General features: G+C 39.5%; 1 protein-coding gene across 3 annotated transcripts in view; it reads left to right on the top strand.

The window, feature by feature from the left end:
• Positions 1 to 5259: 5259 nt before the first annotated feature.
• The window catches only part of LOC140185780 (ubiquitin thioesterase ZRANB1), a 68286-nt gene continuing 45833 nt past the window's right edge, over positions 5260 to 27712 (top strand). Inside the window, exons 1-2 of one of the 3 annotated variants that reach the window (XM_072239437.1) lie at positions 5260 to 5406; positions 7912 to 8768. In XM_072239437.1, coding sequence (XP_072095538.1) covers positions 7955 to 8768 — 814 coding nt within the window. In that variant the 5' untranslated portion in view covers positions 5260 to 5406; positions 7912 to 7954. Of the gene's footprint in view, positions 5407 to 5443; positions 5649 to 7911; positions 8769 to 27712 lie in introns of those variants that run through there. The other 2 variants (XM_072239435.1, XM_072239438.1) reach the window with 2 other exon arrangements.

Raw genomic sequence — 27712 nt, 5'->3', positions numbered from 1 at the left:
TTTGGGGAGTGTTCGGTGGCGATAGAAGAACGACCCAAGGAATTTTGAACCGTTTCTTTGTAATGAAGTTTGAGGAGCTCAAGGCATGGTGCCAGGCTAATAACCTCTTCCTCAATGTCAACAAGACAAAAGAGATGAATTTGCACCACTTACACCCCTCTTTACAGTGATAGCACAACCTCTCATAGCCCCATTATATTCAATCAGGAAAGCCTCTACTTGATTGTAAGGAGGCTGAAGATGGCTAGACAATGCACATCATTCTACAGATGTGCAGTAGCGAGCATCCGAACAAGCTGCATCACTGCATGGTATGGAAGCTGTACCGCGGTGGATAGAAAGGTTCTACAATGGGTCATCAAAACTGCCCAACGCATCACTGGCACCAGCCTACCCACCACCAAGGACATGTATACAGAAAGGTGCCAGGTAAGGGCCGGTAATATCATGAAGAATCCCACCCACCCTGCTCATGGACTGTTTGTCCTGCTCCCATCAGGAAGGAGGCTATGTAGCATCCACACCAGGACCCACCAGACTCAAAAATAGTTACTTTTTCCAAGTAATGAGGTTATCAACACCACCTACTAACCCACCCCTGCACACCCCCAACCACCACTACTTTGTCATTTCCTGTCAGTTGTCTTATGTATAGACACGCCTGTGCCTATTGTCACTTTATGGACATATAAACAATCTATATACAGTATATAAGCTATCATATGTATTTATATTTATTGTGTTTGTGTTTTTATGCTGTATTAGAGCATAACAATTATTTTGTTCCCCTTTACACTTGTGTACTGGTAATGATATTAAACAATCTTGAATCTGAAAGGGGAAGGGAATGTACCCTAGCATGGGAATCTTGTTGGAGTCAACAGAAATTCCAAAGATTGATCTGTTGAATGCAGAGGCTAGTAGGGCTGAAGGTGACGACCCGGAGAATTCTATTTATGCTCCATCCAAGAGGAAGTGAGAGCAGAGGAATGGGAAATAGATGAATTTTGGAAAATCACTCTGTCTGCTAAGGTGAAGGTGATGCCACAGTTCAGGAATAAGAATGGCATTTCAGAGGCACTTGTGTGGAATATCAAATCCTTTGACCGAATGTGACAGATCAAGGAACTAGTACAATAAAAGGCAGACCTTTCAGGAGGCAAGATGTGACTATGTAAGTTCAGATTGCTCTTGGAGTCTGTAGGTTTGTCATGAATGTTTGCAGCTTACATACCCTGTGAGAAGGCAATAGAGAGATCTAGAAAGAGTTAGAAGTGAACCATTTGAAGACTTTTCAATATAGGAGGTGGTGTGGGAGGCTGTATAGTCAAGATAACTATGGGAATCTGTGGTCTTGTACTGGATGCCTATCCATCCTTGACTCTTCCCTGAGAGCATTTGCTGGCTAAACATGGCCTTACTTTGAAATATCACAATAATTCATGGGTATAGGAAGGACTACAACATTAATAAAAAGAGTGGATGACAAGATTAGGAGAATTGACTTTAAGTAATGGGCCAGGTCAAGCTGGCTGTAGCTGGTGACTTTGAATATAAATAATGCCACTTAGAAATTCATTGATAAGCGAGTTCCAGAGCTACACAGGTCTGCCATAAATCTATTACAAGTGGAGTGACAGATGCTAATGCATCTTTGCCAGGGCATTATGCCTCTGCAATCCTACAACTGTCAGACCTGATGTAGGATTAAGATCCCCATATGTTTGAATGAGATTTACTGATCTGAAGATTAGGAAGATAAAGGTAAGTTCAGTATTTACTTATAATATTTTGAAATATTTTTCATTGCTTATTGATGTTTTAATGTTTAAAATAGTTTAAGTGTTTAATTATATAACATATTTTAATAAATTTTATAATATCTCTGCACATCAGAGGGATTTAAAATTTATTATAAAACCTTAAAGAGTTTGATAGTGTGGGAAGAAGGGAGCATTCTCAGTCCATTTTCTTTTAAAGGCTGTCAAGTGTATTCTCAAAGCACGTCTCAACAGTATATTAGCTGAAGCTGAGTTGCAGCTTTGCTACCTGACTCTAGGATCATGAAACAAGGATGACTGGACCTGCATATCTGTACCAGGATATTACAAGTAAGAATGCAGGGGTGTTAGTCCAGGTAGTGAGCTGAATCCAGCCTATTGGCTTTTGAGGAGGTTTAAAACATCTGCCTTATGTAAATAAACAGAAAAAGACTACAATTTCAGCATATCAGTTGATAAGTTATCTATCTGATGAGAGACAGATAACTTACAAATAATCGTTCTTAACGCTCCTAATCAGTATGACGTATGAGAGTTAATATTTCCATTGATTCGGTATCAAATTGATGAAACAGGTTATATCAATTACATGAACATCAGGTATAAATGACTTCGGGTACAGGAATGCAATTAATCCATTTCCATTTCACTTCTGCATCTGGTATCTGTATAGATCACGTCATCCCTTAGTATATCATAAAGTGCTTTGCAAAAACAATTAAGTATTTCTGGAATATAATTCAAGTGCACTTAATTCATTACAGTTCATGACCAAACTTCAGACCTTGGGAGTTGATGCCTTCCTCTGCAACTGGATTCTTGACTTTCTGTCCAACAGATTGCAATCAGCAAGTATAGGCAGCAACACCTCCACCGTGATTACTCTAAACACTGGTGCTCCACAACGTTGCGTCCTTTGGCCCACCTCTCTGTCCGCTCATGATTGCATAGCTAGATTCTTCTCGAACTCCATCTACAGCAGAGGTTCCCAACCCGGGGCCCACGGATCCATTGTTTAATGATATTCGTCCATGACAGAAAAGGTTGGGAATCCCTGATCTGCAGGTTTGTAGATGTAATGGGCTGCATCTCAAAGAACGATGAGTCAGTGTACAAGAAGGAGATAGAGATTAGCGACATGATGTCATGGCAACAACCTTTCTGGCAATGTCAACAAAAGAGCGGGTTATTGACTTCAAAAAAGGGAGGTGGTGCATGTGCTCCTGTTGATGTTGAGAACTTCAAGTTCCTAGATCTGAACATCACCTGTCCGAGTGCAACTATGATGCCATGACTAAGAAAATTCACCAACGCCTCTACTTCAGGAGGCTAATGAAATTTGGCAAGTCTCGATTGACTCTTACCAATTTTTATCAATTAGCCATAAAAAGTACTCTGTCTGGATGCATAGCAACTTGGTATGGCATCTGGTGTGCATGTGACTGTAAGAAACTGCAGAGAGTTGTGGACACCACAGTACATCACAGGAACCAGCTTCCTTTCTATGAACTTGGTTTCAAATGGTCCATATGTCACTCTTCCCTTAACTGCTTTATCTCCATCTCAGGGTTATGAGAACAATCAATACCCATTACAAACCTAAAGACTCCTACCACCCTACTTCTGATAAGATTTCCATTCTATTCTCCCCATTTCTTTAGCTCAATTTTGTGTATTCTGACAACATTCCACAGCAATAATTTCATGATTTATTCCTTTTTACTTAACTAGTTTCTCCATCCAGCATAGTTCGCAGGACTCACAACACAGTTGTCTATTTATTACACTTCTGCTCTCACACTCTCTATTTACATCCAGAGCAGGCACAGATTTCCCTTTCTTGTCTTTTACTCCACAATCCACATTCAACAAATCAATCTATGTAGTTTGTACCACTGTCAACATTTCCCCTTCCCTCTCCTTTCACCACTGGAGAGGAATTTTTCACTCTGTAAACCTCTGGTTTAAGCTCAATCTTCACCCCTACACCCCAGCTTTGGTGATTACTTTTCAAAAACCCTCTATTTAGGCTGCAAGTGGGTTCCTCAGTTTACATTTGCCTGTCACATTTAATTTCTATCTTTATCTTTTGCCTTTGGCTTCTTACACTATTTAAACGAGGTCCAATATGAGCCCGAGAAAGAATCAGAATCAGGTTTAATATCACCGGCATATGTCATGAAAAGTTGTTAACTTTGCGGCGGCAGTACAATACAAATTTTTTAAAAAACTGTATTACCGTAACTATATATATATTATAGTTAAATTAAATAGGTAGTGCAAAAACAGTAATAAAAAGTAGCGAGGTGGTGTCCATCGTTTCAATGCTCATTCAGAAATCGGATGGCAAGGGGAAAAAGCTGTTCTTGAATCGCTGATATATGATTATATCTTTTGAAATAGCACATTGCAACCCTCAGAACTCAATAAATTCAACACTTCCAGAGAAGCAGCCTTTTCAGATGACATGGTAACTATTTTGTTTAGGAGTTTCAACCCCGTAGCATTTGTACATCCGTTGTGTTTCATCCTCATCTGTTCTTATTCAATTACTTCTGTTTATATCTTCTCGAGACAGATCAGCTGCGATTAACAAGCCTTTTACCACCAACACTTGCGTCAGTCAGTCTTGCTTCGTTCCCTTTAGCCGAGATTCGCCCGACGCATCGACTCGAAACGTTAACTTCTCTTCATGCATACTGCCTGACCCAAGGAGTATTTCCAGCATTTTATAGTTCAGGGTCAAGTTTAATTGTCATTTAACCATATACATGTATAGAACTCTGGATTTCCAGCATCTGCAGAATCTCGTGTTTAATATTAGCACATGTATGGTTTTATATTTCAGATTTCAAGTTTCTGTAGATTTTTGTTTTGCTTTGCAGACTTGATTTTTTTAAAAATACTGCTGAAAGTAAATACCGTTATTGAAATAATTATAAAACGAAATTTAAACATATTACTGTAATACTGCCAAGTTATATGATTTCCATTATTCCCGTTTCGGGTCAATAATCAAACCGATATGATCGGAATGGATCCGTTCAAATGTTGCTCCGTGCGATGCTGGTTAGATTTTAAAGAACCTTCAAGGCAAAAGGCGTTATGATGAGTCAGCCCAGTTAAAGTTATACAAACTTTCTCACTATCAGTGCGCACGGACTTTCATCAGCTGAGATGCTTTCTACGAGACCGAACTGTGTGATGTAATCGTAAGCCAATCAAAATTCGTGAGAGTGAACATCACGTGATCGACTGTCTGTACTCCCCGACCTCTCATTTTGTTTACGCCTCGTCGTCAGAGCCTGGTTATTTGGGGTGACGTCCATTCCAAAACAGCAAGGACGGCTTTTCCGATTGGTCTTTCGCCTGAGAAGGAGCAATGTCCAATCAGAGAAGCATGCGAGCGTGAGGTGCGGTGTGACGTTTTAAATATCCCAGCAAACTTTGTCTTTATGTTGTCTTTGCCGTCGCCATTAGAGCCGAACGGAGGAGCGAAGGGGAAGAAAATGTCATAAAAAAACAAGGAGGTTAGGGGGGGTGGGGGGAGCAGGTGGAAGCCGGAGGTCGCCGGTCGGATGGAGCGATGGCTGTGAGCGGGGTTTTTGTTTGACCCAGCCACCATGTAAGGAAAAGAGCGGCGGCGGGGGCAGTGGGGTTGGGGAGGGGGATGTGTGGGGAGCGGATCGACTGGAACGGCGGCAGCGGCTGAGGCGGCGGTGGAGAGACGAAAGAGAGCGAGAGTGCGCGGGGAGAAGGTCTGTTTGTTATGTGCAACCCCCTTCTGACCCTAACCTAAGTATGCAGCAGCGGCGGCGGCGTGGAAGTGCAGTCCCTGCGAGGCTGATGCCCGAGAACTGGAATTAGGTAACTGCTGGTCAATCAGTAGCGAAAAGTGAAATCCGGAGCTCAATCGCGCTAGTTAAGTACCCTGCGCGATGTGACAGAAACTGATTTCGGCGAGGTGCAGAGTGAGGTCATACCTGCTTAAATCTGATGCTGTTGCAGTTCAGAGAGTAAAGGACGGAGCCCGACACTTTTAGCAACTAAATTAAATGGACACGTTGTGCGGACAGGTTCTAGCTAGTTCTACTTTTGTGTTCAAGGTTTTGTTTTCAAGTTTTGAAAAGTTTGTGGTTGATGTGTGATTTCGGTTATGATCGTCAAGTCCCTGTTTCGCTATTTGTATTTAGATGAGTTATTGCTAATCATTTTTCTTTATCCATAAAATATGCGATACAACATGTATATCCATATTTATGAATGTTTTTTAAGAGTTGAGCTGCGTTAGTGAACGCATCCCATTTTGGCATACTTTTTTCAACTTGTTCTTTTGCCAATTGCATTTGCTCCAGATCAGATGTCACGTTCATTAAGGTTTGCATCCCTCGAATGAATTGCCAAGTGTTTGAAGACTATAGGATAAACAAAAAAAAACGCATTTGTAGACGTTTTGGGTTACATTGCAAGTCTTTTTCAGCTGCTTTTACCACCTACGAAACCGTTTATAGTTTTTGTAGTTTGAAGCCATTGATTAGAAATGCTGGAATAGTATATACGTCTACGGTGTTTATTTATAACATTTGTTGCATTATATTACAATAAATCATTCTGCTTGCTGTGCTAGCCCTTAATCTGCTCCCGAATCCAGTGTTGCAGTTAAATTAACGCACAGCGAGTGTTATGATATGCAACTGAAATTTGGAATTGCTTGGTTTGTATTTAAATCTATTATTGTCATTACTCATTGCTATATTAAAATTGGGCAATGTAATTAGTGTAAAACTTTTGATATATTCCTTCAATGTTTTGATTTAGTAGTATTTCTACTAATTAAATGTATTTAATCACATAATATGCAGTTTGTTTTAGCACATACAGCTCTTGTTGAAAAAGGCCAAGCTGTTTTCAGAAACAATAGTCACTTAACTTGTTATCAGTGTTTGAGGAATCCACACTGTTCAGTTTTGTCTTTCACATTGTATTGTCTACTAATTGTCTTTCAAGTTGCTAATTTATATAGACATTTACACATAGAAATCCAAATGTCTAGCATCACTTTTCCTTTCTGGTAAAAGGAATAATTCCAGTAAACTTGCATCTTGGTTAAGTTTAGGACAGATTATTTTTGTAGAAATCTATCAAAAATTTTGATATCTTCTGCAGATTCAGAAAAGTTAATTTGTACCTGACTGATTACCTCCAGTACTTTCTGTGTGTGTGTTAGATTTCCAGCAACTGAAGCTTCTCTTGTGTTTAAAGTTGGTCTTCAACTTTTTTTTGGAACATGAGCATTTTGAGTGTGAACTACATCTTGCAAATATTCTGCTCTCATATACTTCAATTTCTTAATTACTATCAGCAGATTGTTTATGTTGAATTTTTACAGTTTGTTACTGAGCAGCTGAATTCTGAGCCCACCTGCCTTGTACCATTTTCTACTTGGAATGATGTAGCATGTCTGTATTTGAAAACTAGTTTGCATAAGTACATTTTTTTTAAATGGTCAAAAGTAGCCAACTGTATGAATGTCAGGTATAATTTCTAATTTTGTAATAATTAAGATTTGTTCTGTGGTTTTGGTGTAATGAATTGGTAATGTTTAGATGGTTGAGAGTTGTGGGAAAACTGTAGCAGTGAGACCTGTCCTGGAGAAGGGTCTCAGCCCAAAACATTGACCGTATCTATTACCAAGATGCTGCATGACCTGCGTTCCTCTTGCATTTTTTTGAGTTGCCAAAAAATAATGTTTTTAATGATGCAATAAGTATTGCCAGTGGACAATACTTTGGTGTACTAAAGTTCTATCCAAATATTCATGTCCAAACTGTAGAAATAATGAGTTAGTTCCCTCCTTGTATAGGCTTGTATTATTTGCAACAGGGAATCACTTATTTCATTAAAATAATAATTTATAAATAACTATTTTGTAGATTTTACAATCTAGCATGAGGGTAGAAGGGGAGTGGGAATTGTGATCTGAACACATGTTAACTGTAAAGTTTCGTTGAACAATTGTTATGTTTCTCATCTTGCAATTCATTTTAGAAATCCTGTGTAATAGTGTTTGCTCAATGGGATGGTTGGGGAAGGTGTCTGTCTTAATGATGGTTAATTTTAAATTTTGCAGCCTCCAGTCTTGCAAAGGCAACTGATGTGAGGTGTAAGCAACGATGACTGAATATGGAATAAAGTGGGCCTGCGAATACTGCACGTACGAAAACTGGCCATCTGCAATCAAATGCACCATGTGTCGTGCACCGAGACCCAATAGCACTATAATAACTGAAGATTCAATCAGAGGCAGCTCAAGTGATCTGAATCAAGATTGGGATACCACAGGTATAGAGAGTAGCAGCAGCCCTCTGATTTGTCCAGACTCTAGTGCTAGACCAAGAATTAAATCATACAGTTCAGAAAGTGCAAGCAAGTGGTCATGCCACATGTGTACTTACTTGAATTGGCCAAGAGCAATTAGATGCACTCAGTGTTTGTCTCAGCGTCGGACCAGAAGTCCTGCGGACTCCCCTCAATCATCTGGTTGTATTTCAAGACCAGTTCAGGCTTCTCAGGACCCTTGTGAAGAATACAATGACAGAAACAGACTAAATACAAAAGCACAGCATTGGATTTGTGCAGCTTGCACATATGAGAACTGCCCCAAGTCTCGGAAGTGTGCAGTCTGTGACTATCCTAGACCTAACAATTTGGAAGCAATTGAATTTGCAGAAGCAGAGGAGGCTTCGTCACTAATAAATGAGCAGGACAGGGCTCGATGGAGGAGCAGTGGCAGCAGTGGTAATAGCCAAAGGAGGTCTCCTCCTGTACCGAAACTTGAAACTGAGATGAAAATGGACTTCCAAAGGATTGAGCTAGCACCTGGAGCTGTTTGCAGTAAAGGAGATTTGGAAGTAGATTTTAAAAGACTCAAGCAAATAAAGAACAGAATGAAAAGATCAGACTGGCTCTTTCTCAACGCTTGTGTGGGTAAGTCTTTTGTAAACTTCATTTTTGAAATGTGCACTTTGCTCATTGTCAGTAGCATAGTAGAATTCTGTATCTTTGTGAAAGAACATTTTGTGGTGGAGATGATGTCAAGTTGGTATATTTAAAATTGAAAAATTGATGTTTGGATTATAAGTAATGGTTAATTTTGCTGCTTCTGGTTATGAGCACAAGTTTGCCATAATTTTTTTAATACAATTTAATACCAGTATAGAATTCATTTTCCAAAGCAATCAGAAAATCTGAAGTACTGGACTCCAGTGATTCCCAGAGTGGTCATGATTTTATTAATTTGATTCAATTTTTTCTATTGCAACTACAAAGCAACACGTTAGTCCTTCTTAAATTTGCAAAATTTTTTCATGTCATATGAACAAGGAATTGCTACTGGGCTAATAAATTAAACCATAGCATAACACTTTCTATTCATTTGTAAGTAAACTCTTTTTAATATTAATATTTTGTAACCACCTCCATTTTTAAAAAAAACAGCTCAAGTAATGAACACGTTTTCATCATGTGCTTTTTAATTACAAAGTTAGTATGAACAATGTAAATTCTTGAGTTTGAGACTATGTTACTGCATCCATTCACCAAATACTTTCTCAGCTTGAGAAGTACTTGCTCAGTGTTGGTTCATTTAAACCCTTAGGAAAGGAGGAACTTCACTACTTGTCTAAATGGTTCATTAAGTGGGCTTACTCTTTGTCTTGCTGACTATATGTGCTCTGTGTATTTTTGGATATATGCTTTATATATTTCGAGTTTCAATATCACAAGATATACCCTGATGAAGTGCTTCGTGAATCAAATATTTTAATTTTTCTAACAGAGCACTTGTTCACACAGAATCATAGAATATTCCATATGCTGTAATTTGATCTTTAGAATTTGCAGATGTGGTAATACTGAGTCTAAATTCTTCTATTCTCAACTATTGCAAGGATTTTTTTCTCTTGCTAATGAGATTATTTTGACAGGTTGAGATCTAGAAATAATGTTAAATTGTATAATTTGACTTGCAAAGTTTTCATTACATGTTCAGAATTCTTTATCTCACTTTGGCACCAAAGATTACATTTACATTGAAAAATGTGTTGATCCACAAGTCCATAAACTAATTTTGTTGACAATAGACTTGCAATCAGAAATTGAATTCCATTTCTATATACAGTGGATTTTGATTAATTGGGACACATTAAGACCAGTGCTTTATGGGCCAATTACATGACTGCCCCAATCAGCCGAAGATTCGTAGAAATAGTTAAAGTATTAAACAAAAGACAAACTACTATTTAACTGTCACAAATTACCTATTGAAGTGAGACATAGAACAAATTAGAGCACTACCTATACTACTACAGTACGATGAAATTGTATCAGTTCCTAAAATTATCAATGGAGGAATTCATCTGGTGCACACTGCCATGTTCTTTTGACTGTAAGTGAACAAAATTAGTACAGACAGCTGGTGCAGGTAATGGGCTGCCTTCGTACAATGCTTTTGACAATTCCATCCTCCAGATCTTCATTTTTTTTTTCTTTGTTGATAAGGAAAGCCACTATTTGTTGATACTTTCAAATCCTTTGTCATTCCTAACTTGAAGTAGTGAAAACGTTTCTACACTTACAGGCATTTCTAGCATCTTCAAGCCTCACTGCTTGGAACTGCAGAGAAAGAAACAGTTTTAAGTTGTCTTAGTGCTTATTTCTCACCAGGTATCAGTGACAATAATCACTGCTTTTTGAACATAAACATGTGCAACTGTCTCTATTTAAAAACTGTTTGCACTGAGTATGGTGCAGTGTCTAATGGCCTCAGGTGCACGTGACTGCTGCTAGTTAGAAGCTATTAACAAACAGTTTCCTATCTCAATTAAGCGACATGGTGTTCCAAATAATTAAGGGGAATCCCAGCTATTTTCTTGATTAGTTTTTGTTCTTTGAGAGTTGCCCCAAATGGTGGCTGCCCTTGTTAACCGTTGGCCCAATTAACTGGAATCCACTGTATTTGATTTTGTATGAGATGCATTTAATTTTATATTTTATTCAACCAATATGAACGTGGTTCATTTGTGCCATGCTCTGATTTTCACACTCCTTAGTTGGAGACTTGGTGATTGATACTTTGTAAAATGGGTTAAAATAACAGACTGTTTGCAACTTTGGCGTGCCAAAGGTTAGAATGCAAAAGTCCCGTACTAGTGGTGCCAATATCTACAAACATTTTTTATTTTCCAATTCAAAGCAAAGCAGGATAATGTTTTCTGTTCATGGTCCATTGTGTACTTTGACCAAGTGTATTTTGATGATGAGCAGTAAAATAACCTCTTCTTGGGTTTCCAGGTGGGTACAGGTATTGCTTTTAACTGATGTTTTGATGATAAACTCTGCAATCTTCATCAAGGGTGATGCCTAGGTATGTCTAGTCTGGTGGTATATTTACCCCATTGTCTGTTCCTCTTGATTGGTTAGTCCTCCCCCATCCAGATTTCCGGTATCCCACCTTGTTTACAGCCAAATTCAAGTTCTTTCTTGGAGGGGGACCTTTGGCTTTATTAAAATTCTATCTCTCTAGTTTTATTCCAATGGCTTCCTTTACCTGGCAGTCCAAAACCCATTGGTGTGGCACAGTAGCTGTGTGCTGTCGAAGTCAATACTATGGACATTGCGAATGTACTGTTCTACTACCACCGATTTCTCCGGATACACCTCCTGTGGTCCTTGATGCAGTTTTCCACCGTGCACCCCGTCTGGCCGATATTTGCTGCTTTGCATTCACATGGAATCCTGTAAATGCCAACTGTCCTGAGTCCCAGGTCATCTTTGACCTGCATAAGTTGCAAAGTGGACAGTGGAAACCTGATTGGATGAGGACTAACCAATCAGGAGGAACAGACGATGGGGTATATTTGCCACTGACTAGACATACCCAGGGGTCATCCCTGACAAAGATGGCAGAGTTTGTCATTGAAACGTCGTTTAAAATTGATACCTGTACCTGGCTGGAAGCCAGTGAAGAGCTTATTCGTCATATACACTGAGAAAGCACGATATTCTTTTTCAGTAAAAGAAGTTATTTTTAAAGTTAAAACAGTGCACATCCTTTGTGGATGAATTTAATTGGCATATACACATCAATTGAAAATTATGCAGGATAGAGAAATGCTGCACAGAAAAATGTCCTATAACTTACTGAGTCCGTGTGGACTATCAGGCACCCACTTTTATACTAATTTGAATTTAGCTTATTGTATTCTACTTGCAATCCTGTCAACACATCCCAGATTCTACTGAGGCAATTTGTAGTTGTCTGCTAAATTACCAACTTGCACAATTTTGAGATGTGGGAGGAAACCAAAGCACCCGGAGGAAACTTATGGTGCCACTGGGAGAATTATTTTTACCCAATGGCACTAAAATGTGACAAAATGTAAGATGTCTGTGATTTACTTTTGTTTCGAGTGTTTGCTTGATTTTAGAAGTGTTGATTTTGTTACAGTATACTGTTCACTAACTGTTTTTGAACTGTACAAGACAACTCGGGATTCTGTATAATGCTTGTATTTAGCTGCTTCAGAAAGGGTTGATTTTGTACTGTTTTCAGCTCTCGGTGAACTGTTTTCTCCTATAATGTAATTCACTGGTCAGTATTGAAGGAAGTAGCAAAAAAAAAATGCCTTGGAAATTCTATGCAAGGCTTTGAAACTTGCAATTCAGGATTTTCCATTTTTTTGCCATACACCTTGCCTGCGGAAGAAAAGTGGGGAAGCTGTGCTGCTTTCAGGTATTTGTATTTGAGCACCCCTCCCACTTGTGTTATGAAGTTGTAGAGTGGTACAAGGACACTGTATTTCTCACTGTCTTAAGAACTCTTTGTCTCTTGTTTCCAGATATAGCAATGACACTTGGGACATGCCTTCCAGATTGCTACTAAAGATGAGAGGTTTAACTGGCATGACTAACCTTGACTGTAGATTCTGATAGTAGTAATGAATCAGTGTTTTAAACTTTTGGCTCCAAGCAATAGTGATTATTTTCCAATCAAATTATTTTAATACGTACTGTACAGGAAGTCATTCTCTTGTCTCATTTACAATTTTAAATTTTTTAAAAAGAGAATTTACTAAACGCCTTTTTTTAAATCAAACTATTAATCTGATTAAAGCATTGATTGCTTGAATTGTCTTATCTCTTAGGAATATAAATTCATTTTAAACAAATGTGTTTTTAATATACAAACCCCATTTCCAGAGAAGTTGGGATATTTTCCAAAATGCAATAAAAACAAAAATCTGTGATATGTTAATTGACGTGAACCTTTATTTAACTGACAAAAGTACAAAGAAAAGATTTGCAATAGTTTTACTGACCAACTTAATTGTATTTTGTAAGCATACACAAATTTAGAATTTGATGGCTGCAACACACTCAAGAAAAGTTGGGACAGAGTTAAAATAAGATTGAAAAGTGCACAGAATATTCAAGTAACACCGGTTTGGAAGACTCCACATTAAGCAGGCTAATTGGTAGCAGGTGAGGTATCATGACTGGGTATAAAAGTAGCGTCCATCAAAGGCTCAGTCTTTGCAAGCAAGGATCGGTCGTGGCTCACCCCTTTGTGACAAAATTTGTGAGAGAATCGTTAGTCAGTTCAAAAGGAACATTTCTCAACGCAAGATTGCAGAGAATTTAGGTCTTTCAACATCTACGGTACATAATATTGTGAAAAGATTCAGAGAATTCAGAGACATCTCAGTGCGTAAAGGGCAAGGTCGGAAACCACTGTTGAATGCGCGTGATCTCTGAGCCCTGAGGCGGCACTGCCTACGAAACCGTCATGCTACTGTGACAATTATAGCCACCTGGGCTCTGGAGTACTTCGGAAAACTATCGTCACTCTACACAGTCTGTCGCTGCATCCAGAAATGCAACTTGAAACTGTATTACGCAAAGAGGAAGCCATACATCAACTCTATGCAGAAACGCCGGTGAGTTCTCTGGGCCCCAGCTCATCTCAGATGGACTGAAAGACTGTGGAACTGTGTGCTGTGGTCAGATGAGTCCACATTTCAGCTAGTTTTCGGGAAAAACGGGCATCGAGTTCTCAGTGCCAAAGATGAAAACGACCATCCAGATTGTTATCAGTGAAAGGTGCAAAAGCCAGCTTCTGTGACAGTGCCCATGGCATGGGTGAGTTGCATGTATGTGAAGGTACCATTGACTCTGAGGCGTATATTAGGATTTTAGAGAGACATATGTTGCTATCAAGGCAACGTCTCTTCCCGGGACGTCCATGCTTATTTCAGCAGGACAATGCCAGACCACATTCTGCACAGGCTACAACAGCGTGGCTTTGTAGACACAGAGTGCATGTGCTTGACTGGCCTGCTGCTAGTCCAGATCTATCTCCTATTGAAAATGTATGGCGCATGATGAAGAGGAGAATCAAACAACGGAGACCACGGACTGTTAAGCAGCTGAAGTCTTATATCAAGCAAGAATGGACAAAATTTCCAATTTCAAATCTGCTACAATTAGTATCCTCAGGTCCAAAACGATTAAAAAGTGTTATTTAAGGAAAGGTGATGTGACACAATGGTAAACATGCCTCTGTCCCAACTTTTGTTGAGTGTGTTGCAGCCATCAAATTCTAAATTTGTGTATGTTTACAAAATACAATTAAGTTGGTCAGTAAAACTATTGCAAATCTTTTTTTTGTACTTAAATAAAGGTTCATGTGAATTAACATATCACAGCTTTTTGTTTTTATTGCATTTTGGAAAATATCCCAACTTTTCTGGAAATGGGGGTTTGTATTTTACTGATGTATGCGATTTACAAACCTTTCATGAGAAGTTTGTAACAATCCTTTGCCTTATTTTCTAGTTAGAACAAAATTTAACAAGAGGGCACAAAATTTAGGTGTGGGAGGGGTGAGAGAATGCTGCTGCAAAAGATAAACATACAGCCCATTGAGCTTGCTGGTATAAGCCTTCAGTTTCAGATTCTGAAGTAGATTTTTGAAAACTGAGGCTGAAAGCTTTTGAAACAAAATACTTGGTAATTGACCCTTTCATCATTGAAAATATCAGATTATTCGATTGAAGATGTTTTCCTGTCTTTAGTGTTTCATCATAAAGATTTTACTTCATTACATGATATAAGTAATAACCAGAAACGGAAATGAGTTATAGTATGGAAATTTTCCTCAAAATATGAGCCTTGAAATTAAAACTAGCACTCAATCATCACTGACAAACTACTGATCTTGTTGGCATAAAATTGCTCACAGAATCAGCTTCATGGAATGGACTCAAACAATTGCTTTCATTCAATTTAATTTTGAGTATATTGTGGATGGAGCGGGATTAAAATAGTTTGTGCAGGCAGTCATGTCACATGTTGCACTTGTTACTTAAATAAATTGTTACCAGCAGTAGGCTACTCTCATTTGAGTATTCCATCTTGGGTAATACACATTAAAAAAAATATTAAGCTTCATCTAAATAGTTGTGGAATAGGATCTTTTGAGAACTCTGCTTTTGAATATTTTGCGAATAAATTCTGATCAAGAGGCCTCTTGTATTGCCAAATAAGGAGATTCCCATTCCTTGCTGGTTTGTAACCACTCACAGTCAGTCATAATGTTTACCGCAATGACTTGTGGATTAAACTATGAACACGCTTGAGAACTTGGCAGCAGTTGTGTATTTCTATTCATTTTTATCGAGGTGTGCAAACTCATTTACGTGTCTGAGACAAGAATTCTTAACAGACTGCTACCTGTATTCTTTGACACCAGAATACTAAGCACAGTACAGGTCCTTCAGCCCTCAATGTTGTACCGACCCATATATTCCTTTGACTATTAGATCAAACAGGTTGTATCTAAACTCTCTGTAGCATGTTCAATCTTTTCATCTTGATTGGTTGCAGCAGTTTGATAGAGCTTTAAAGTGGCCTGAAAGGAACATTTTAGATTATGCTTAAACTTTTTAACAGTGACAGAAGTATTTGGTAGTACCTGAAATGGAATATTCCAATGAGACTGGAGGACTGTTTGTAACAGTTGTAAGTAATGCGTTCAAAACATGATTATAGAAACTATTTTAATCTCGATCCATGCACGATGTACTTGAATAAAATTGAATGAAGTCAATTGATTGGGTCCATTCTATGAAGCCGTGTCTGTGAGCAATTTTATATCACAAGATCAGTAGTTTCTGTTGGTGACGACTGAGCGTTTGTTTTAATTTCAGTTTAAACTTTCCCCTACACCATTTAAACTTGTGTGAAATAGTTCATACATTGCTTTTCTTCTCCTCAACATTAAATTTTAAATTGTAAGTTTTATTCCATTTAACTTCTGGACAACTTTTTTTTTTAAGAGGCCATTAGTTTTATTTGACAGGAGAAGAATCCTAAAATATTTGAATACTTCTGTAGAGAATCATCCTTATTGTGAATGCCAATTTAAAATTTTCACAACCATCCACCCTTTGTCAGTTGCCACAATGCCACTCACCAAATCCATATGGATTCTGCTGAACTGGTGTTGGTCTCTTCTCATCCAGGATATCATGTGACAGATCCTTTGGATTTGACACTGGCAATAAAATCACTGCATGCCAGAAATCCTTTTGATCAACTTAACAAAATGGTTATTAAGAAATATGAAAAGAAAAATATGTCGGGATTAAGCATGAACAAATATTTAAATTGATTTACACCTTGAACACTGAAGTATTTAATTGCAAAATAAATATAGCGATTCAAATCCAGTACAAGTCCAATTATCAAAAGCTAGCAGTATTCTTCCGAAGTACAAAACATATCAAATGTACATTTCTGTGTACTGGATATTCAGAATTAAAATCCTTACATTGTGTGCATTTAATTCTGTAGACAAAACCAAGGTCAGCTCAGTGGCGTTGCTCAACTAAGAGCAAACATATCCGAGCAGCCACTAAAGCTACGTCGGATTATTTTCAGCACTCGGTGTCACAGACTTTGCCCCATGTTTTTACCTTGTGTGAGACAGTGTTGCTCAGTGGCATGTTAGGGGATGTAGAGGAGAGCTGGTGAAGAATGGTCTCCCACCATCTTTCATCAGACTTCCTGTCTCGTTATTAGCATTGTGTATTTAATAATTCAGTAATATTGTAAACAAGTTGATTAAACATTCTTTGTTAAAATAATTCATTACAGGTTATATGTAAAAGTGCGTAAATGGCATATGACAGCATGTCATGCGCGTGCTTCGCTTAAAGTAGAAACGAAACTGAGATAGTTACTCCCGGAACACACATCAAAGTTGCTGGTGAACGCAGCAGGCCAGGCAGCATTTCTAGGAAGAGGTACAGTTGACGTTTCAGGCCGAGACCCTTCGTCCTGACATGTCGACTGTACCTCTTCCTAGAGATGCTGCCTGGCCTGCTGCGTTCACCAGCAACTTTGATGTGTGTTGCTTGAATTTCCAGCATCTGCAGAATTCCTGTTGTTTAGTTATTCCCAGCTCCATTTTTGCTTTCAATTAATTTAATGTTTTGGAGTTACAACACAACAGTGGCAACAAAGAAGTTTTAAACATATGATTACCTAGAGCAGCGTGAAGTGGTCAAGTAAAATAAAAGCAGCTCAGCAAGTTTTTATTCCTCACAAGGGGAGTAAGTTGTTCAAAGTTTTTTTAAAAGGGCAGAAAACAGACAAATCACGGGTTCATAAACAGTGAGTACCAAATGATGATAAAGAGCAAGCAAAAATGACTGGCTACATCACGGCAATAAACTCTTTGCACAAGAGATAACTTTAAAACAAATGAAATTGCCAATGAGAAGCAAGTGCCAATTTTGCCAGATGCATTGGATTTACAGAAATACAGTTTGCTCTAACCAAACCAGCCAAAATGAGCTTTGCTGATATCATGAAAGTAAAACAGGAATATTTAGAGCTGAAACCATTGTTGATTGCAGAAGTGGAATCAAAAGGAAGGGGAATCCATTTCAGCATACGTGCCTGAATTGAAGAAATTGTTTGAGCATGGTCAGTTTTGTAATGGGCTTAATGATGTAATGACAGTTTGTGGAATCTTACGAGAAAGCATTCAAAAAGGCTCCTAACTTTAAAGTTCAAAGTAAAATTTATTATCGGAGTACATACATGTCACCACATACAACCCTGAGATTCTTTTTCCAAGGGTGTACTGAGCAAATCTGTAGAACTGTAAATAGGATCAATGAAAGAGCAAGCGCATAGAGGGCAACAAAATATGCAAATATAAATAAGTAGCAATAAATAACAGGAGCATGAAATAACAAGATGAGGAGTCCTTAAAGTGAAATTACTGGTTGTGGGAACATCGCAATAGATGAGTATAGTTACCCTCATAAATTGTGTTACCATTGTGGCAGCGGCTCACATGCACCAGACCAATTCAGATTTGAAGATGAGATTTGCAGAAAATGCAACAGAAGGGATGCATACAAAGAGCATGTCTTGCGGACAAAAACAGACTGCACGGGGAAGGGAAAAAGCTAAGAAGTCAAGTTGTAGTTTCAAAAAGAGCACAGATCTGCATGCTGTTGATGAAATAAGGGCTATGGAAATGGAAAAGAATAATGCAGATCTAATTTCTCAAAATTAGCAAATTTAACAGATACAAGAAAGTAGATGAAAAAAAAAGGAAGGTGAGGAAAACAAAGACAAAAAGTTGAAAAGACAGAGAACATGAGGTGGAATGAGAATGTGGGTGGCATCGGGACCATAAGCGAGACCAAGAATAAGGAAGGGGAACGCGACCAGGAAAGGGATTGAGAGTGGCATAAAGAATCGGAATCAGGTTTATTATCGTCAGCATGTGTTGTGAAATTTGTTAACATAGCAGCAGCAGTTCAATGCAATACATAATATAGAAGGCAATAATAATAAACAAATTACAGTATACTTATATTAAATAGATTAAAAATTGTGCAAAAAACAAATTATCAAAAAAGCGAGGCAGCGTCCAAGGGTTCAATGTTCATTTAGGAATCGGATGGCAGAGGGAAAGAAGCTGTTCCTGAATCGCTGAGTGTGTGCCTTCAGGCTTCTGTACCTCCTACCTGATGGTAACAGTGAGAAAAGGGCATGTCCTGGGTGCTGGAGGTCCTTAATTATGGGCACTGCCTTTCTGAGACACCGCTCCTTGAAGATGTCTGGTGTACTTTGTAGCCTGGTACCCAACCCTCTGCAGCTTCTTTTGGTCCTGTGCAGAAGTCCCGCTCCCCCCCCCACCCCATACCAGACAGTGATGTATACTCTCCACAGTAAATCTATAGAAGTGTTTGGGTATTTGTTGACATACCAAATCTCTTCAGATTCTTAATGAAGTATCGCTGCTGTCAGGACTGGGAGAGAATCAAGGATTGAAGTAGATCCAAAGAGAAAAGTCAAGAGAAGGAGAGAAAAGGTGTCTAGAGCTATCAGAATCACTTCTTGCAGTCTTGAAGTCGACTCCTACAACCATCAGAGGGCCCAGATCCTGAGATTGTTTTCATAGCCACAGGTACCTGCCAAGCAGTGGCACCTCGCTCCCCCCACTCCGGTCAGGAAAGTCGTTCTTCCACAAGAACAAGAAATCGTCCACGGCAATTAAATCTTTAGGCCTGAATGCAGCATTTTAAAATTTACCTGTACGGGGGGGGTGGGGGGGATGTGTGTGTGTTTTCATATTTTGTTGTTTCATAACATTGAATCACAGTGGATTTACTTCGGCTTTTTTGACAGTGGTCACAGAAAAAGACTCTTCCATGTCAAAGAGAAAACAGATCTCTACAAAGTGACCCGAATTAATTACAAATACCAAACACAAAATTATTGATTGCATTAGTATTCACACCATTTAGTATGACACACCAAATCATTACTGGTGTAGCCATTTGGTTCTAGAAGTCAAATAATTTATTGTAAATGCGAGGTCATCCACTTTAGAAGGAAAAATGAAAGAGCAGATATGTTATTTAAATGGTAAAAAAAAATTGCAGCATGCTGCTGTGCAGAGGGACTTGGGAGTACTTGTGCATGAGCCACAAAAGGTTGGTTTGCAGGTGCAGTAGGCTCTCAAGAAGGCTCATGAAATATTGGCCTTCATTGCTAGAGGGGTTGAATTTAGGAGCAGGGAGGTTATGCTGCAACTGTACAGGGTACTGGTGAGGTCACATCTGGAGTACTACATGCAGATCTGTTCTCCTTACTTGAGGAACGATATACTGGCTTTGGAGGCAGTGCAGAGGAGGTTCACCAGGTTGATTCCAGAGATGAGGGGAATGTGGAGAGATTGAGTCGCCTGGGACTGTACTCACTGGAATTCAGAAGAATGAGACAAGATCTTATAGAAACATATAAAATTATGAAAGGGATAAATAAGATAGAGGCAGGAAAATTATTTCCACTGGTAAGTGTAACGAGAACTAAGGGACATACCGTCAAGATTTGGGAGAGTAGAGTTAGGACAGAGATGAGGAGGAACTGCTTTTCCCAGAGAGTGGTGAATCTGTGGAATTCTCTGCCCAATGAAGCAGTGGCTACCTCAGTAAATATACTTAAGACAAGGTTGGATAGATTTTTGCATAGTAGGGGAATTAAGGGTTATGGGGAAAAGACAGGTAGGTGGAGATGAGTCCACGGCCAGATCAGCCACGATCTTACTGAATGGCAGAGCAGGCTCGACAGGCCAGATGACCTACTCCTGCTCCACTTTCTTATGTTCTTATAAATGGAGTTCTGTGTGCAGGCAAGTTGTTTCAATTGATTGCAGTGAAAATATACCTGTATTGGGCAGGTCCAACTGCTGGTGAGTCAGTATCCTGGCAAAAACTATACCATGAAGGCAAAAAAAACACTCCCAAGCAACTCCACAAAGGTTGGAGAAAAGCACAAGTCAGGAGGTGGATACAAGAAAATTTCCAAGTCACTGACTATCCCTCGGAGTGCAGCTAAGTCAGTCATCAAGAAGTTGAAAGAATATGGTACAGCTGTAAATCTGCTGAGAGCAAGCCATCCTCAGAAACTGAGTGACTGCACAAGAAAGGGACTAGTGAGGGAGGCCACCAAGAGACTTATGACAATTCTGGAGGAGTTGTAAGCTTCTGAGATGGAAGAGACTGTGCATTTCACCAGTCGCAACTTTATGGGAGAGTGGCAAAGAGAAAGCCACTGTTGGGGGGAAAAAAAAATACTCAAATGAAATCTCAGCTAAAGTTTGCCAGAAGGCATGTGGGAGACTCTGAAGTCAGCTGGAAGAAGGTTCTATGGTTTGATGAAACCAAAATTGAACTTTTTGGCCATGAGACTAAAATGCTAGCTTTGGTGTAAGGCAAGCACTGCACATCGTCAAAAACACGCCATCCTTACTGTGAAGCATGGTGGTGGCTGCATCATGCTGTGGGGATACTTCAGGCCCTGGAAGGCTTGTGAAAGTGTAGGGTAAAATGAATGCAGCAAAATATGGGGGAATCCTGGAGAAAACCTGATGCAGTCTGCAAGAGAACTGTGACTTGGGAGAAGATTTTCCAGCAAGACAATGAACCTAAGCATAAAGCCAAAACTGCACAGGAATGGCTTTAAAACAATAAAGATAATGTCCTGGAGTGGTCTAGTCAGAGTCCAGATGTCAATCCAAAGTAGAATTTGTGGCTGGACTCAAAGGGCTGTTCACCCACCATCCCCATGCAATCTGACAGAGCTTGAGCAATGTCTTGAAGAATTGGGAAATAGTGCAGTGTCCAGATGTGCAAAGCTGATCGAGACGTATCCACACAGACTCAAGGCTGTAATTGCTACCAAAGGTGCATCTACTAAACACTGACTTGAATGGGGTGAATACTTAAACTGTAGTCAATTATTTTGTGTTTTATTTTTGTAATTAATTTAGATCACTTTGTAGAGATCTGTTTTCACTTTGATGCGAAGGAGTTTTTCTGTTGATCAGTGTCCAAAAAAAGCCAGATTAAATCCATTGTACTGTATATATTCAGTATACTCTGCAAGTTGAGATGCATTCCATATTGAGTTGGAGTTCTAGCTAAGCAGGGAGGAGTGTTGTGTATTTAATATTTCAGTAATGTACATGTTGATTAACCATTTAAGTAGTTATTACAGGTTACATGTATGTAAATGGCACACGTTCTCATGCCACCAGGTCATATGTGCGCGCCTTGCTTAAATTAAAAATGAGGCTAAGATACGTTATTCCTGGCTCTGTGTTTTGTTTTCAATTAGTTTAATGTTTTTGAGTTGCAATTCATAACCATGTATCCCTGATGACTGATCAGATTAAAAATCCAGGCTCTGTAGTCCCTTTGAGGTTAAATAGATAAGCACTTTATTGGTAGATTAAAGAAGTTAGTTTGTTCTTTGATACTTCTATAGATAATTTGCAAGTGTCTTGAGCTGTTGGTACTTTTGCACCTCTTCCTCTAAAGTAATGCGTTCATCCTTAATTACAGCCAAATCAACATTTCTGACTGCCTTCACTGTATGATCTCTTGCCTCACAAGAAATAATAACTTTGCCTGCTTTTAAACTATCCAGCCACAAGAATAATAATTAAACCTTTTTTCTGCTTGGTGTACTGTCTGCCCTGAATAAGGGCATTACACTTAAACAGAAAATTGGATAAGCTACTTTCAGGCATAGGATCCTTCTTCTCAATTTGCTGCATCTCATGCACCAAAAATAAAGCAGCATTCATCCATAAAAGCTGTGTTTAAAGTGGTCTGATCTGTAAGTGGGCCAGGCTGAAATCTGGTTGTTGTCTATCTATTGAGGATAATTTAAAACACATTTACTAAAACAACAGCCGAAAATAGTGTTTGCTTTTAACTTTTTTTGGGGGGACTAGTACTGTGCCACAATAGGCTCAGTATGATGTGCACAATGGGATAGGGTCTGCATGAGGAAACTTCTACTGATCAGGCTCCTCAGTATTTACCTAACATTGTAGACACTAGTTTTTACCCGAGATTTTAAGAGTGAATAAATAATTTTCTAGTCATCCACAATTGTGGGTTAAGCTGCCATATTTTTAATGGGCAGGAAAAAAAAATCTGTGACAACTTTGCCTTTGGTACAGTGAGCTTTGAAGTCATTCTGGATAATAATTAAAAACAAAAGGGTTGGTGAGAAGAAAACTGGCGCATTTCAAAGTGTCTGGTATTCCTTATATTTGCCTTCCTCTTTCTCAAGCTCTGCTTCCATTCCTTAATAAATGGTATTACTATGAATATGAGAATTCAAAGCAGGAATGGAATATTCAGGTCCAAGCACTAGTTGCCAATCTTTTACCTGTGTGCTACTACTTCCTGACCTAAACCTTAGGAATATCTCTTGGAATAAACTCTCCATCTGAACCATCCATTTTCCCTGGGTGTTTAGTTTCTTCCCACAGTCTAAAGATGTACTGGTTGGTAGGTTAATTGGTCATTGTAAACTGTCCTGTGATTGGGCTAGGATTAAGTCGGGGATTGCTGGGTGATATGGCCTGAAGGGCCTGTTCCATGCTGTATCAGAATCGGGTTTAATATCACCGGTATATGTCTTTATAGCAGCAGTGCAATGAAATACACAATAGAGGAAAAACTGAATTATAGTAAATAAATTAAATAGTTAAATAAGTCATGCAAAAATAGAAATTTCAAAAATGTAGTAAGGCAGTTTTCATGGGTTCAATGTCTCTTCAGAAATCGGTTGGCAGAGGGGAAGAAGCTGTTACTGAATTATTGAGTGTTTGCCTTCAGGCTTCTATACCTCCTTCCTGATGGTAGCAATGAGAAGAGGGCATAACCTGGGTGATTTGGTCCATAATGATGGATGTTGCCTTTTTGAGACTTCACTTCTTGTAGATGTCCTTGATACTACACAGGCTAGTGCCCATGATGAGGATGACTACTTTTACAACTCTCTGCAGCTTATTTTGAGCCTAAGCAGTAGTGTCGCGCCCCACCTCTTTCCCCCCCCCCCCCCCCCCATGCTGGATGGTGATGCAGCCAGTAAGAATATTCTGCATGGTACATCTGTAAAAGGTTGGGTTGAGTTCTCAATCTTGGCAACTTGCTTGCAAGCATTTCATCACCATACAAGGAGACATAATTGGTAAGATGTTAATTGTGGTGTGTCCTCATAAAGATTGGCCTTTATATACTTATCTATCAGCTGATTGATCGTCATTTCAGAAACTCAGTTGTGATATGGGAAGGAACTCTCATTGCAGATTGGTTGTGTTATGAAAGTGTTGTGATCTCGAATTTTGCGTGCATTGGCCTGTGAATAAGATTGAGATCTACATATCTGTTTACAGAATTGTTCATGGAAAGCCACACTTCTAGGAATTCTCTTGCATGACATATGTTTGCTTGCGCCATGATTTTCACTGGTGCCCAGTTGAATTTGTGCCCTTCGTGGTCTTCATGGGTAGAGACTAGGGAGAGTTGGTAATGTTGCCTTGAAGCCAGTTGATGTTCATGGATAGTTTTCTCCCAGTTTGGCTGATGTAGTATTTGCTGCAGTCCCCACATTGGATTTTGTAGACCACGTTGGTCTTGACTTAATAGGTTGGCTGGTTCATTTGGTCTGTAAAGTACTCTCCTCGCATCTGCTCTTGGCTTATGCGTAACTGAAATTCTTTGTTCTTGTAGCAGTTGGGCTGTCATTGCTGAGATATTTCGAATGTATAGAAGGACAACACGGTTGGTCTGTTGTCGACCTTGTAGGCATCTTTGTATGAAGTTCCGTGGATATCTGTTTCATGCGACTACTTTAAAGAGGTGTTCTCCTCTTTATCGTTAGTCAGAACTAGGAAAGTGAGTAAGCAAGTTATTTGCAGAGGAAGTAGAATGGATAAGATAAAGTGAGTATAAGCCCAGCTTTCTGAGGGGTTGAGCTGTTAATGAAGTACTCCTCTTGATTGGTTAATGAGGGCAAGTGAGTAGGGGCATGTCATAAATTCTATGACATGAAATCTGTAGGAAATGTCCTCAGGTCAGAAAGTGCTAATTGAGCAAAACTTCTTTAGAAGAGCTTGGACAGCACATCTTGAAACTCCTGTCTACCGTGAAATTTTGGCTTGGAGGGCCTTGTATCCTGTTGATATGATCCAGCAGGTGGTAAGAGTGGGCTCCCCCACCTCCACCCCTCTGACTCCCAATACAGGAGCCCCTTAGGACTGTGTACTGAGTCCCCTCCTTTACTCCCTGTATACCCATAACTGTGTTGCCACCCACAGCTCTAATCTAATTAAATTTGCCGATGACACTACATTGATTGGCCTTTTCTCAAACAATAATGAGCTGGCATACAGAGAAGAAGTCATCTCTCTGACACAGTGGTGTCAAAAAAACAACCTTTCCCTCAATGTCATGAAAACAAAGAAGCTGGCTATGGATTACAGGAGGAATGGAGACAGGCTAACCCCTATTGATATTAATGGATCTGGGGTTGAGAGGGTAAACAGCTTTTAAGTTCCTCGGCATCCATATCACTGAGGATGTCATGTGGTCCGTACACACCAGCTGTGTGGTGAAAAAGGCACAGTAGCGCCTCTTTCACCTTAGGCGGTTGAGGAAGTTTGGTATGGGCCCTGAAATCCCAAGGGCTGTCTACAGGGGCACAATTGAGAGCATCCTGATTGGCTGCATCACTGCCTGGTATGGGAACTGTACCTCCCTTAGTTGCAGGCCTCTGCAGAGAGTGGTGCGGACAGCCCAGCGCATCTGTAGTTGTGAACTTTCCATGATTCAGGACATTTACAAGGACAGGTGTGTAAAAAGGGCCCATAAGATCATTGGGGACCCAACTCACCCCAACTACAATCTATTCCGGGTGCTGCCATCTGGGAAACAGTACCGCAGCAAAAAAATGCCAGGACCAAGAGGTTCCGGGACAGCTTCTTCCACCAGGCCATCAGACTGATTAACTCACGCTGATTTGAGAGTACTCTATATTACATTGACTGTTCTATTTATTATAATATAAATTACTATGATTGCACATTTAGACAGATGTAACAAAGATTTTTACTCTTCTTGTATGTGAAGGATGTAAGAAATAAAGTCAGTTCAATTCTTGCCATGGTGTAAGAATTGTTGATTTGAAGGTTAAACTGTCACATCTGCCACACACTGACATTTTTAGTTTGGTTGTCTTCCCGCCTAGTTTAAGTCCTTCTATACCTGTTCCTGTTTCAGTTAATCAAAAAATTCAAAGTACTTTTATTATCAAAGTATTTATAATCTATATAATATTGAGATTAATAAATTGTATAAGTTATACCCGAAGCAGTGCTTTTAAGGCGCCAGGACCCGCCTTCGTCAGTAGAAACAGCTTCGCTGGGCTTAGAGGCTAAACCACATGAGAAGGCCAGGAATTGGACTTGTCTGTCAGAGGCTATTTGAGGCACATGCCGTGAGGAGCACTTTTAGATAGTGGGAGCTTATCCCCACTACCACCCCTCGGCTTGACAACCTTGGAACCTAAGAGAGGGAAAACTCTGATTTCAAACCTCCGCTGCCTTGCGGCCATACCTACTCATGGGAAAGGCTTTGGGAGTAAACCCTCAGGACAAATCTGGAGCTGGAGTCCCTATGGCAGTCCGAGGTTGCCTTCAACCTTGTTCTGGCAACTCATGCAACGACACTGGTGCCAAGCTGTATTGGCCTTTGCCCTTCCCTTGGACAATATCAGTGTCGTGGAGAACAGAGACTTGCAGCATGGGCAACTGCCACTCTTCCATACAACCATGCCCAGGCCTGCACCCTGGAGAGGACACTCCAGTAGACTTTCCAGGCACAAATCCATGATCTTGCGAGACTAACGGATGCCACCATAAGTTATACAACTTTTATGCACTTTGAATCAGTTTAGTTCATCAACTCATTAAGTCATTGATCTGTCTGTTATCTTTGTTTAATCGTGAGCTTTATACCTACAAAGTAATCAAGTTTTTATTTGATAAGTGGTTTATTGCTTAATACGTTACTTTCTTTAATGAAATATAAAAAATTTACCAACATTTAATTTTTTGGAAAATGAAAGCTTGGAAATCTACTCCTCAGCATTTTTTTCTCTCCAGTCCTGCCAAAGAGTTTCGGCCCGTAACGTCAACTGTACTTTTTTCCGTAGATGCTGCCTGGCCTGTGTGTGTGTTGCTCAGATTTCCAGCATCTGCATATTTTCACTTGTTGAAATCTAAAATTTGCTCTCTTCTGCTGTTAACGCTAATGCAGAAGACAAAAGTAAACATCTAAAACAAAATTTATATAAAAATCTAGGGTGCCTAAGATATTTGCTCAGTGCTTTTATGTGTACTGTGTAATTTATATACTGTACTGTATGTACATAGGTATGTATATATACAAGTCTGTGTATGTATATAATACACACAGTAGTCACTTTGAGGTAGCTCCTTTATCTCAAAGTGACTGATTTATTATGCTTGCTGTCATCTGCCACAACTGCTCGCTAGATTTTTATTTGTTTTCGCACCATTCTCTGTAAACTCTAGAGACTGCTGTGTGTAAGTAGACAGTCACCAGTATTTTTTTGATTAATTCTCGATCAAACGGGTTGTAACTAAATTCCCTGAAGCAAATGGTGGGAGGAGAAGATGGTGGCGCGACGCAGTGTGCGCGGCCTCTCCGATGAAATGGTATCGTATTTGTTAAATAGGGGCCATGCACAATCCTGATTTGATGGAGACAGACGTGAGAAGCATGGAGGAACATCTGGAGAAACTTCTGAAATGCCCGGTTCGCTGCCGCTGCTATTGTGCGATCGAGAATCTCTGGAGGGAAGGCCCCAAATCCACGGCTTTTCCTGTTGCTGGCAACCGGGGCTGGGGTCGAAGCGCTTGGCAGAAATGATGCTCGGTGTCGGAGGGCTGGTCGGAGGCT

Source organism: Mobula birostris, chromosome 21 (genome assembly GCF_030028105.1).
Source record: "Mobula birostris isolate sMobBir1 chromosome 21, sMobBir1.hap1, whole genome shotgun sequence".
In the NCBI taxonomy this organism is placed as follows: domain Eukaryota; kingdom Metazoa; phylum Chordata; class Chondrichthyes; order Myliobatiformes; family Myliobatidae; genus Mobula; species Mobula birostris.
Note: the sequence above shows the minus strand (reverse complement) of the source record. Positions and strands in the feature narration are given on the sequence as shown.